General features: G+C 45.2%; 1 protein-coding gene across 5 annotated transcripts in view; it reads left to right on the plus strand.

Annotated features, from left to right (window-relative positions):
- Nucleotides 1-13,709, plus strand: part of dmd (dystrophin) — a 92,133-nt gene that overhangs the window by 25,092 nt on the left and 53,332 nt on the right. For all 5 annotated transcript variants that reach the window (XM_046335795.1, XM_046335796.1, XM_046335797.1 and 2 more), the window contains 3 exons: nt 5,085-5,199; nt 7,423-7,691; nt 9,465-9,611. In XM_046335795.1, the coding sequence (XP_046191751.1) occupies nt 5,085-5,199; nt 7,423-7,691; nt 9,465-9,611 (531 nt within the window). The remainder of the gene's footprint in view (nt 1-5,084; nt 5,200-7,422; nt 7,692-9,464; nt 9,612-13,709) is intronic.

Consider the following 13,709-nt stretch of genomic DNA (forward strand, 5'->3'; position numbering starts at 1 on the left):
TTTATATCTGGTTTATATCTGGTTTATATCTGGTTTATATCTGTTTATAACTGGTCTATATCTGTTTATAACTGGTTTATATCTGTTTATAACTGGTTTATAACTGGTTTATATCCGGTTTATATCTGTTTATATCTGGTTTTATCTGTTTATATCTGGTTTATATCTGTCTACATTTACATTTTTATCTGGTTTATATCTGGTTTATATCTGGTTTATATCTGTTTATAACTGGTTTATATCTGTTTATATCTGTTTATATCTGGTTTATATCTGGTTTATAGCTGTCTACATTTACATTTTTATCTGGTTTATATCTGGTTTATATCTGGTTTATAACTGGTTTATATCTGGTTTATATCTGGTTTATATCTGTTTATAACTGGTTTATATCTGTTTATATCTGTTTATATCTGGTTTATAACTGGTTTATAACTGGTTTATATCTGGTTTATAACAGCATTAGTTGTTCAGGGAGCAGATGAGCCACACTGCAAGTTCACTGCATTATGGAGATGTTAGCAATACACAATATTGGAATGTTTTTGTCATGTATCATCATACTCCTAATGAGGTCATCATGCATCATTAAGAACTGATGACAGTACTCTGCAACATCACTAAGAACTGATGACAGTACTCTGCAACATCACTAAGAACTGATGACAGTACTCTGCAACATCATTAAGAACTGATGACAGTACTCTGCAACATCATTAAGAACTGATGACAGTACTCTGCAACATCATTAAGAACTGATGACAGTACTCTGCAACATCATTAAGAACTGATGACAGTAATCTGCAACATCATTAAGAACTGATGACAGTACTCTGCAACATCACTAAGAACTGATGACAGTACTCTGCAACATCATTAAGAACTGATGACAGTACTCTGCAACATCACTAAGAACTGATGACAGTACTCTGCAACATCACTAAGAACTGATGACAGTACTCTGCAACATCATTAAGAACTGATGACAGTACTCTGCAACATCATTAAGAACTGATGACAGTACTCTGCAACATCATTAAGAACTGATGACAGTAATCTGCAACATCATTAAGAACTGATGACAGTACTCTGCAACATCATTAAGAACTGATGACAATCACTGCAACATCATTAAGAACTGATGACAGTACTCTGCAACATCATTAAGAACTGATGACAGTACTCTGCAACATCATTAAGAACTGATGACAGTACTCTGCAACATCACTAAGAACTGATGACAGTATTCTGCAACATCATTAAGAACTGATGACAGTACTCTGCAACATCATTAAGAACTGATGACAATCACTGCAATATCATTAAGAACTGATGACAGTAATCTGCAACATCATTAAGAACTGATGACAGTACTCTGCAACATCATTAAGAACTGATGACAGTATTCTGCAACATCACTAAGAACTGATGACAGTACTCTGCAACATCATTAAGAACTGATGACAGTATTCTGCAACATCACTAAGAACTGATGACAGTACTCTGCAACATCATTAAGAACTGATGACAGTACTCTGCAACATCACTAAGAACTGATGACAGTACTCTGCAACATCACTAAGAACTGATGACAGTACTCTGCAACATCACTAAGAACTGATGACAGTACTCTGCAACATCATTAAGCACTGATGACAGTACTCTGCAACATCATTAAGAACTGATGACAGTTCCCCTGTAACATCATTAAGAACTGAATGTAAAGAATGAATGAGATGTCCATCTAGTCTGCAGCCAGGCCTGCTGAGTATGTGGTCCGTCCTCTTATGGTGACTAATATAGTGATATACTCTTGTTGACTGGGCTTCGTTTCATGTGCTGTTGTGATGCTGGCGTTGGAGCGTAAAGCCTGTGCTTTACGCTGTGTGTGTGTGTGTGTGTGTGTGTGTGTGTGTGTGTGTGTGTGTGTGTGTGTGTGTGTGTGTGTGTGTGTGTGTGTGTGTGTGTGTGTGTGTGTGTGTGTGTGTGTGTGTGTGTGGACTGACACATGTGTAACATGGACTCAGACACATGCGTGTGTTTTGCACTAACTGTCTTGCACTGATTTTATGCAGACATACTGGACTACACACACACACACACACTGTAACATGGACTCAGACACATACTGTAACATGGACTCAGACACACACACACACTGTAACATGGACTCAGACACACACACATACTGTAACATGGACTCAGACACACACTGTAACGTGGACTCAGACACACACACACACACATACTGTAACATGGACTCAGACACATACTGTAACATGGACTCAGACACATACTGTAACATGGACTCAGACACATACTGTAACATGGACTCAGACACATACTGTAACATGGACTCAGACACATACTGTAACATGGACTCAGACACATACTGTAACATGGACTCAGACACATACTGTAACATGGACTCAGACACATACTGTAACATGGACTCAGACACATACTGTAACATGGACTCAGACACATACTGTAACATGGACTCAGACACATACTGTAACATGGACTCAGACACATACTGTAACATGGACTCAGACACATACTGTAACATGGACTCAGACACATACTGTAACATGGACTCAGACACATACTGTAACATGGACTCAGACACACACTGTAACATGGACTCAGACACATACTGTAACATGGACTCAGACACATACTGTAACATGGACTCAGACACATACTGTAACATGGACTCAGACACATACTGTGTAACATGGACTCAGACACATACTGTAACATGGACTCAGACACATACTGTAACATGGACTCAGACACATACTGTAACATGGACTCAGACACATACTGTAACATGGACTCAGACACATACTGTAACATGGACTCAGACACATACTGTAACATGGACTCAGACACATACTGTAACATGGACTCAGACACATACTGTAACATGGACTCAGACACATACTGTAACATGGACTCAGACACATACTGTAACATGGACTCAGACACATACTGTAACATGGACTCAGACACATACTGTAACATGGACTCAGACACATACTGTAACATGGACTCAGACACATACTGTAACATGGACTCAGACACATACTGTAACATGGACTCAGACACATACTGTAACATGGACTCAGACACATACTGTAACATGGACTCAGACACATACTGTAACATGGACTCAGACACATACTGTAACATGGACTCAGACACATACTGTAACATGGACTCAGACACACACACATACTGTAACATGGACTCAGACACATACTGTAACATGGACTCAGACACATACTGTAACATGGACTCAGACACATACTGTAACATGGACTCAGACACATACTGTAACATGGACTCAGACACATACTGTAACATGGACTCAGACACATACTGTAACATGGACTCAGACACATACTGTAACATGGACTCAGACACATACTGTAACATGGACTCAGACACATACTGTAACATGGACTCAGACACATACTGTAACATGGACTCAGACACATACTGTAACATGGACTCAGACACATACTGTAACATGGACTCAGACACATACTGTAACATGGACTCAGACACATACTGTAACATGGACTCAGACACATACTGTAACATGGACTCAGACACATACTGTAACATGGACTCAGACACATACTGTAACATGGACTCAGACACATACTGTAACATGGACTCAGACACATACTGTAACATGGACTCAGACACATACTGTAACATGGACTCAGACACATACTGTAACATGGACTCAGACACATACTGTAACATGGACTCAGACACATACTGTAACATGGACTCAGACACATACTGTAACATGGACTCAGACACATACTGTAACATGGACTCAGACACATACTGTAACATGGACTGTAACATGTAACATGGACTCAGACACATACTGTAACATGGACTCAGACACATACTGTAACATGGACTCAGACACATACTGTAACATGGACTCAGACACATACTGTAACATGGACTCAGACACATACTGTAACATGGACTCAGACACATACTGTAACATGGACTCAGACACATACTGTAACATGGACTCAGACACACAACATGGACTCAGACACATACTGTAACATGGACTCAGACACATACTGTAACATGGACTCAGACACATACTGTAACATGGACTCAGACACATACTGTAACATGGACTCAGACACATACTGTAACATGGACTCAGACACATACTGTAACATGGACTCAGACACATACTGTAACATGGACTCAGACACATACTGTAACATGGACTCAGTAACATGGACTCAGACACATACTGTAACATGGACTCAGACACATACTGTAACATGGACTCAGACACATACTGTAACATGGACTCAGACACATACTGTAACATGGACTCAGACACATACTGTAACATGGACTCAGACACATACTGTAACATGGACTCAGACACATACTGTAACATGGACTCAGACACATACTGTAACATGGACTCAGACACATACTGTAACATGGACTCAGACACATACTGTAACATGGACTCAGACACATACTGTAACATGGACTCAGACACATACTGTAACATGGACTCAGACACATACTGTAACATGGACTCAGACACATACTGTAACATGGACTCAGACACATACTGTAACATGGACTCAGACACATACTGTAACATGGACTCAGACACATACTGTAACATGGACTCAGACACATACTGTAACATGGACTCAGACACATACTGTAACATGGACTCAGACACATACTGTAACATGGACTCAGACACATACTGTAACATGGACTCAGACACATACTGTAACATGGACTCAGACACATACTGTAACATGGACTCAGACACATACTGTAACATGGACTCAGACACATACTGTAACATGGACTCAGACACATACTGTATGTATTGTTATTCGTCATTTCCTGTGTATTTATTTCTTGTCACTATTTCTACTTTGTATCTTTATCTCTGCATTGTTGGAAAAGGACCCGTAAGTAAGACTTCTCACTGTTAGTCTACTGTTCTTTACCAAACATGTGATCGATGACGTTTGATTTGATTTTGTGTGTGTGTGTTACAGAGCTTCAGGAGAGATCTGAGGGCCAAGGGCCCGGTGGTTAACGGGGCTCTGGACCAGGTTCAGATCTTCCTGTCTGAACTGCCTGCTGAGAGGGAGCCTCAGCCTGTCCAGAGAGGTGAGTGAGGACACACTGTTAGCCCGCTGAACTAAAGCCTAGGTATTAATTCATGGAGTCTAAAGAAAGGTTACTCATCACACACTGGTAAACACCAACAGATACACTCATCCTGCCCACGGACACCAACACTCATTGTTACCTACTTATAATACACATGAACATTACTGCTCATGTAACTGACAAGATACAGTGCAGAGAGAACCTGTTTCCCCCGGTCTAATTCTCTCTACTTTTGCATATTTTTGATATTGAATGTTATCAGAACTTCAACCAAAGCCTAATATTAGATAAAGGGAACCTGAGTGAACAAATAACACAACGATTAATTCATTTCTTTCACAAACAATTTTATGCAACACCTAATGCCCCCTGTGTGTGAAAAAGTAATTGCCCCTTTACACTCAATAACTGGTTGTGCCACCTTTAGCTGCCATGACTCCAACCAAACACTTCCTGTAGTTGTCGATCAGTCTCATACGTCGCTGTGGGGATGCTTTGCTCCTCAGGACCTGGACAACTTGCCTTAGTAGAAGGGACTGTGAATTCTGCTCTGTATCAGAGAATTGTAGAGGAGAACGTCAGGCCATCCGTCTGTGAGCTGACGCTGAAGCACAGCTGGGTTAGCTGGGTTAACTGGGTTAGCTGGGTAAGCTGGGTCAGCTGGGTCAGCTGGGTTAGCTGGGTCAGCTGGGTTAGCTGGGTCAGCTGGGTTAGCTGGGTCAGCTGGGTTAGCTGGGTCAGCTGGGTCAGCTGGGTCAGCTGGGTCAGCTGGGTTAGCTGGGTTAGCTGGGTCAGCTGGGTTAGCTGGGTCAGCTGGGTTAGCTGGGTCAGCTGGGTCAGCTGGGTCAGCTGGGTTAGCTGGGTCAGCTGGGTTAGCTGGGTCAGCTGGGTTAGCTGGGTTAGCTGGGTCAGCTGGGTTAGCTGGGTTAGCTGGGTCAGCTGGGTTAGCTGGGTCAGCTGGGTCAGCTGGGTTAGCTGGGTTAGCTGGGTCAGCTGGGTCAGCTGGGTTAGCTGGGTCAGCTGGGTCATGCAGAAAGACAATGATCCAAAACACACAATCAAGTCTACATGAAAATGACTTTAAAAAACAACACATTTGAAATGTTGGAAAGGCCTAGTCAAAGTACAGACTTAATCCCAATTGAGATGTTGTGGCAGGACTTGAAATGAGCTGTTCACGCTTGTAAACCCACACATGTAGCTGAGTTACAGCAGTTCTGCATGCAAGAGTGGTTCAAAATTCCTCCACAGCGACGTGTGAGACTGATCAACAACTACAGGAAGTGTTTGGTTGGAGTCATTGCAGCTAAATGTGGTACAACCAGTTATTGAGTGTAAAGGGACAATTACCTTTTCACACAGGGGAATTGGGTGTTTTTTGTTATTTGTTCACACAGGTTCCCTTTATTTAATATCAGTTTTTGGTTGAAGATCTGATAACATTCAGTATCAAAAATGTGCAAAAATAGAGAAAATCAGAAATGAGGCCAATACTTTTCACAGCAGTGTCTCAGTTGACTGACATGTTTCCCTGAGTGGGCAGAACTCTACTAACCATCATCTGATTATGACTAAGTTCATAACATCAGCTGACTTGACAGAAAGTTCGGGCTCTGTGATTGGCTCACGGGGTTCTGTTTATAAAACAGAGGAACAGTAAGCCCAGGAGTTTTATTCCACTACTATTTTGGCGGTCTAAGATCAGCATTTTCCAATAAAAGGTGTAGAAATGAGAAGACGCCATGCCCTGCTGTTTCAGTTCCTTACTAAACAGCCTGCTCCCGTTTGTTCCCAAACATGCTGAGTGTGACCTCTTTGCCATAGCAACTGCCTGGCAACCCGTAGTGAGGGAAACTCTTGAACTCTTGCTGCTTATTCAATTCAATGGGCTCCAATGTGTTTTCCTCAGGTGTGGGATTTTTATTATTTTATTTTTTGCTAAACCATGAGCCCTATAGTCTAAGTGATGTTTGAGCCTATATGTTATGAGGTTGGAAAGGATTTAGGGCTGATCAAGAAAATTAAACAACCAAATCACTTTCAAAAAGTAATAATCCAGAGTTTGAATTTCAATCTTATAAGTAGTTTATAATCTTAGTATAAATTAGGATTGTTGTGTCAGGTCATTATACAATCTGATAACTCCTTCATTTGTATCAAACCTGATCCTTCCCAGAGGGGACCCAAAATGAATCAAACCATTTCTTTCTGTCTGGTCAGACATCAGTCCAGAGGAGCGTGCCCAGAACGTGGGGCGTGTCCTGCGAAAGGAAGCAGAGGATGTGACGTCTGGGTGGGAGGGGCTTAACGAGGAGGCCGCTGATTGGCAGAGGAGGCTGGAGCTGGCTCTGGATAGGCTGTTGGAGCTTCAGAAGGCCCAGGACCAGCTGGAGCTGAGGCTGAGCCAGGCTGAGATGGTGAAGGAGGCCTGGGAGCCTGTAGGAGACCTGCTCATAGACTCACTACCTGAACACATCGACAGGGTCAAGGTGAGAGACACACAAACACATGCACCCTAATTTAACAGATAGAGAGAGTCAAGGTGAGAGACACACAAACACATGCACCCTAATTTAACAGATAGAGAGAGTCAAGGTGAGAGACACACAAACACATGCACCCTAATTTAACAGATAGAGAGAGTCAAGGTGAGAGACACACAAACACATGCACCCTAATTTAACAGATAGAGAGAGTCAAGGTGAGAGACACACAAACACATGCACCCTAATTTAACAGATAGAGAGAGTCAAGGTGAGAGACACACAAACACATGCACCCTAATTTAACAGATAGAGAGAGTCAAGGTGAGAGACACACAAACACATGCACCCTAATTTAACAGATAGAGAGAGTCAAGGTGAGAGACACACAAACACATGCACCCTAATTTAACAGATAGAGAGAGTCAAGGTGAGAGACACACAAACACATGCACCCTAATTTAACAGATAGAGAGAGTCAAGGTGAGAGACACACAAACACATGCACCCTAATTTAACAGATAGAGAGAGTCAAGGTGAGAGACACACAAACACATGCACCCTAATTTAACAGATAGAGAGAGTCAAGGTGAGATTGGATACAGATTATATTTTTCTTTATTTTTCATCTGGGTCCCCATTGGCTGATTCCTTAAAGGGATACTTTCAGATGTTGGCAACGATGCCCTTTATCTACTTCACTAGGAAGTTTGAGGTAGTTTTGATAGCCAATGCTAATTAGCATTAGCACAGTGACTGGAAGTCTATGGGTATCTGCTAGCATGCAAGCAGATACCCATAGACTTCCAGTCATTGCGCTAATGCTAGTTAGCAACCGCACGCAGAGACGCATCTGACTCTGGCAAAGTACTGTAGATAAAGGGCCTCATTACCAAAATCCTCAAGTATCCTGAGGTCAAATGAACACATCTCTCCAGCTGATGTCTTAGTGACCACTAGTCTTCCTGAGGTCAAATGTACACATCTCTCCAGCTGATGTCTTAGTGACCACTAGTCTTCCTGAGGTCAAATGAACACATCTCCCCAGCTGATGTCTTAGTGACCACTAGTCTTCCTGAGGTCAAATGAACACATCTCTCCAGCTGATGTCTTAGTGACCACTAGTCTTCCTGAGGTCAAATGAACACATCTCTCCAGCTGATGTCTTAGTGACCACTAGTCTTCCTGAGGTCAAATGAACACATCTCCCCAGCTGATGTCTTAGTGACCACTAGTCTTCCTGAGGTCAAATGTACACATCTCTCCAGCTGATGTCTTAGTGACCACTAGTCTTCCTGAGGTCAAATGAACACATCTCTCCAGCTGATGTCTTAGTGACCACTAGTCTTCCTGAGGTCAAATGAACACATCTCCCCAGCTGATGTCTTAGTGACCACTAGTCTTCCTGAGGTCAAATGTACACATCTCTCCAGCTGATGTCTTAGTGACCACTAGTCTTCCTGAGGTCAAATGAACACATCTCTCCAGCTGATGTCTTAGTGACCACTAGTCTTCCTGAGGTCAAATGAACACATCTCTCCAGCTGATGTCTTAATGACCACTAGTCTTCCTGAGGTCAAATGAACACATCTCTCCAGCTGATGTCTTAATGACCACTAGTCTTCCTGAGGTCAAATGAACACATCTCTCCAGCTGATGAAAGTGTATAAGGGGTACCGTGTGTGTTCTCTAGGGAGTGTATGAAGGTACAGTAATTGGTCCACCACGCCATCTTCAATGTGTGTGTGTGTGTGTGTGTGTGTTCGTTCTTCGCTGCAGGCGTTCCAGGCAGAGATAGCTCCTATCAAAGACGATGTGAGTCACGTCAACAACCTGGCCTCTACCTTCGGCCCTCCTGACCTCGTCCTCTCACGACCCAACCTGGACAGACTGGATGACCTCAACACACGCTGGAGGATGCTACAGGTAAACACACACAGTTCTCTATGAAACACCCTGACCTCATTCAAAATGACCTCGAGGAGCGTCCGTCCCATCGTCAGATTGTCAGGTTGTCCTGAGTCTAACACAGAGACAGTGAGGTCAGGTTGTCCTGAGTCTAACACAGAGACAGTGAGGTCAGGTTGTCCTGAGTCTAACACAGAGACAGTGAGGTCAGGTTGTCCTGAGTCTAACACAGAGACAGTGAGGTCAGGTTGTCCTGAGTCTAACACAGAGACAGTGAGGTCAGGTTGTCCTGAGTCTAACACAGAGACAGTGAGGTCAGGTTGTCCTGAGTCTAACACAGAGACAGTGAGGTCAGGTTGTCCTGAGTCTAACACAGAGACAGTGAGTTCAGGTTGTCCTGAGTCTAACACAGAGACAGTGAGGTCAGGTTGTCCTGAGTCTAACACAGAGACAGTGAGGTCAGGTTGTCCTGAGTCTAACACAGAGACAGTGAGGTCAGGTTATCCTGAGTCTAACACAGAGACAGTGAGGTCAGGTTGTCCTGAGTCCAACACAGAGACAGTGAGGTCAGGTTGTCCTGAGTCTAACACAGAGACAGTGAGGTCAGGTTGTCCTGAGTCTAACACAGAGACAGTGAGGTCAGGTTGTCCTGAGTCTAACACAGAGACAGTGAGGTCAGGTTGTCCTGAGTCTAACACAGAGACAGTGAGGTCAGGTTATCCTGAGTCTAACACAGAGACAGTGAGGTCAGGTTGTCCTGAGTCTAACACAGAGACAGTGAGGTCAGGTTGTCCTGAGTCTAACACAGAGACAGTGAGGTCAGGTTATCCTGAGTCTAACACAGAGACAGTGAGGTCAGGTTGTCCTGAGTCTAACACAGAGACAGTGAGGTCAGGTTGTCCTGAGTCTAACACAGAGACAGTGAGGTCTAACACAGAGACAGTGAGGTCAGGTTGTCCTGAGTCTAACACAGAGACAGTGAGGTCAGGTTGTCCTGAGTCTAACACAGAGACAGTGAGGTCAGGTTGTCCTGAGTCTAACACAGAGACAGTGAGGTCAGGTTGTCCTGAGTCTAACACAGAGACAGTGAGGTCAGGTTGTCCTGAGTCTAACACAGAGACAGTGAGGTCAGGTTGTCCTGAGTCTAACACAGAGACAGTGAGGTCAGGTTGTCCTGAGTCTAACACAGAGACAGTGAGGTCAGGTTATCCTGAGTCTAACACAGAGACAGTGAGGTCAGGTTGTCCTGTCCTGAGTCTAACACAGAGACAGTGAGGTCAGGTTGTCCTGAGTCTAACACAGAGACAGTGAGGTCAGGTTGTCCTGAGTCTAACACAGAGACAGTGAGGTCAGGTTGTCCTGAGTCTAACACAGAGACAGTGAGGTCAGGTTGTCCTGAGTCTAACACAGAGACAGTGAGGTCAGGTTGTCCTGAGTCTAACACAGAGACAGTGAGGTCAGGTTGTCCTGAGTCTAACACAGAGACAGTGAGGTCAGGTTGTCCTGAGTCTAACACAGAGACAGTGAGGTCAGGTTGTCCTGAGTCTAACACAGAGACAGTGAGGTCAGGTTGTCCTGAGTCTAACACAGAGACAGTGAGGTCAGGTTGTCCTGAGTCTAACACAGAGACAGTGAGGTCAGGTTGTCCTGAGTCTAACACAGAGACAGTGAGGTCAGGTTGTCCTGAGTCTAACACAGAGACAGTGAGGTCAGGTTGTCCTGAGTCTAACACAGAGACAGTGAGGTCAGGTTGTCCTGAGTCTAACACAGAGACAGTGAGGTCAGGTTATCCTGAGTCTAACACAGAGACAGTGAGGTCAGGTTGTCCTGAGTCTAACACAGAGACAGTGAGGTCAGGTTGTCCTGAGTCTAACACAGAGACAGTGAGGTCAGGTTATCCTGAGTCTAACACAGAGACAGTGAGGTCAGGTTGTCCTGAGTCTAACACAGAGACAGTGAGGTCAGGTTATCCTGAGTCTAACACAGAGACAGTGAGGTCAGGTTGTCCTGAGTCTAACACAGAGACAGTGAGGTCAGGTTGTCCTGAGTCTAACACAGAGACAGTGAGGTCAGGTTGTCCTGAGTCTAACACAGAGACAGTGAGGTCAGGTTGTCCTGAGTCTAACACAGAGACAGTGAGGTCAGGTTGTCCTGAGTCTAACACAGAGACAGTGAGGTCAGGTTGTCCTGAGTCTAACACAGAGACAGTGAGGTCAGGTTGTCCTGAGTCTAACACAGAGACAGTGAGGTCAGGTTGTCCTGAGTCTAACACAGAGACAGTGAGGTCAGGTTGTCCTGAGTCTAACACAGAGACAGTGAGGTCAGGTTGTCCTGAGTCTAACACAGAGACAGTGAGGTCAGGTTATCCTGAGTCTAACACAGAGACAGTGAGGTCAGGTTGTCCTGAGTCTAACACAGAGACAGTGAGGTCAGGTTGTCCTGAGTCTAACACAGAGACAGTGAGGTCAGGTTATCCTGAGTCTAACACAGAGACAGTGAGGTCAGGTTGTCCTGAGTCTAACACAGAGACAGTGAGGTCAGGTTATCCTGAGTCTAACACAGAGACAGTGAGGTCAGGTTGTCCTGAGTCTAACACAGAGACAGTGAGGTCAGGTTGTCCTGAGTCTAACACAGAGACAGTGAGGTCAGGTTGTCCTGAGTCTAACACAGAGACAGTGAGGTCAGGTTGTCCTGAGTCTAACACAGAGACAGTGAGGTCAGGTTGTCCTGAGTCTAACACAGAGACAGTGAGGTCAGGTTGTCCTGAGTCTAACACAGAGACAGTGAGGTCAGGTTGTCCTGAGTCTAACACAGAGACAGTGAGGTCAGGTTGTCCTGAGTCTAACACAGAGACAGTGAGGTCAGGTTGTCCTGAGTCTAACACAGAGACAGTGAGGTCAGGTTGTCCTGAGTCTAACACAGAGACAGTGAGGTCAGGTTCCTCCCTCCCTCCCTCCCTGAGACCCCTCTATCCCTGTCTCCCTCCCTGAGACCCCTCTATGCCTGCCTCCTTCCCTCTCTGAGACCCCTCTATCCCTGCCTCCCTCCCTCCCTGAGACCACTCTATCCCTGCCTCCCTCCCTCCCTGAGATCCCTCTATCCCTGCCTCCCTCCCTCCCTGAGACCCCTCTATCCCTCCCTCCCTCCCTCCCTGAGACCCCTCTATCCCTCCCTCCCTCCCTCCGTCCCTGAGACCCCTCTATCCCTGCCTCCCTCCCTGAGACCCCTCTATCCCTGCCTCCCTCCCTCCCTGAGACCCCTCTATCCCTGCCTCCCTCCCTCCCTGAGACCCCTCTATGCCTGCCTCCCTCCCTCCCTGAGACCCCTCTATCCTTCCCTCCTCCTCTCATTCTCTCCCTCCCTGCCTCTGTCTTGTGTGTGTGTGTGTGTGTGTGTGTGTGTGTGTGTGTGTGTGTGTGTGTGTGTGTGTGTGTGTGTGTGTGTGTGTGTGTGTGTGTGTGTGTGTGTGTGTGTGTGTGTGTGTGTGTGTGTGTGTGTGTGTGTGTGTGTGTGTGTGTGTGAGAGAGAGCTGCCATATGGTCCTGTCTCCAGGTGTCCATCTCCTTCACACTCCTCTTTATCTCTCCTTCATTCCCTCCCTCCCTGAGACCCCTCTATCCCTCCTTCTCTCATTCTATCCCTCCCTCCCTGAGACCCCTCTATCCCTCCTTCTCTCATTCTAACCCTCGCTCCCTGAGATGAAAGCGGGGGAGAGAGGGATGCAGAGTAGAAGAGGGAGAGAATGAAGGAGAGATAAAGAGGAGTGTGAAGGAGATGGACACCTGGAGACAGGACCATATGGCAGCTCTCACACACACACACACACACACACACACACACACACACACACACACACACACACACACACACACACACACACACACACACACACACACACACACACACACACACACACACACACACACACACACACACACACACACGCCAGCTGTTCCTGCTGACACCCATCATGTCTACTGAAGGAAGTTGAGGTGACTGGAACCTCACTGACACCATAGCAACAACGCTGTTAGTTTGTCCCACTCTGTTGCCGAGGACAACAAGCCTTTTTACCTAACTGCCCCCCTATTTATGCACTGAAAGGGTCACACACAC

Source organism: Oncorhynchus gorbuscha, unplaced genomic scaffold (genome assembly GCF_021184085.1).
Source record: "Oncorhynchus gorbuscha isolate QuinsamMale2020 ecotype Even-year unplaced genomic scaffold, OgorEven_v1.0 Un_scaffold_855, whole genome shotgun sequence".
NCBI lineage: Eukaryota > Metazoa > Chordata > Actinopteri > Salmoniformes > Salmonidae > Oncorhynchus > Oncorhynchus gorbuscha.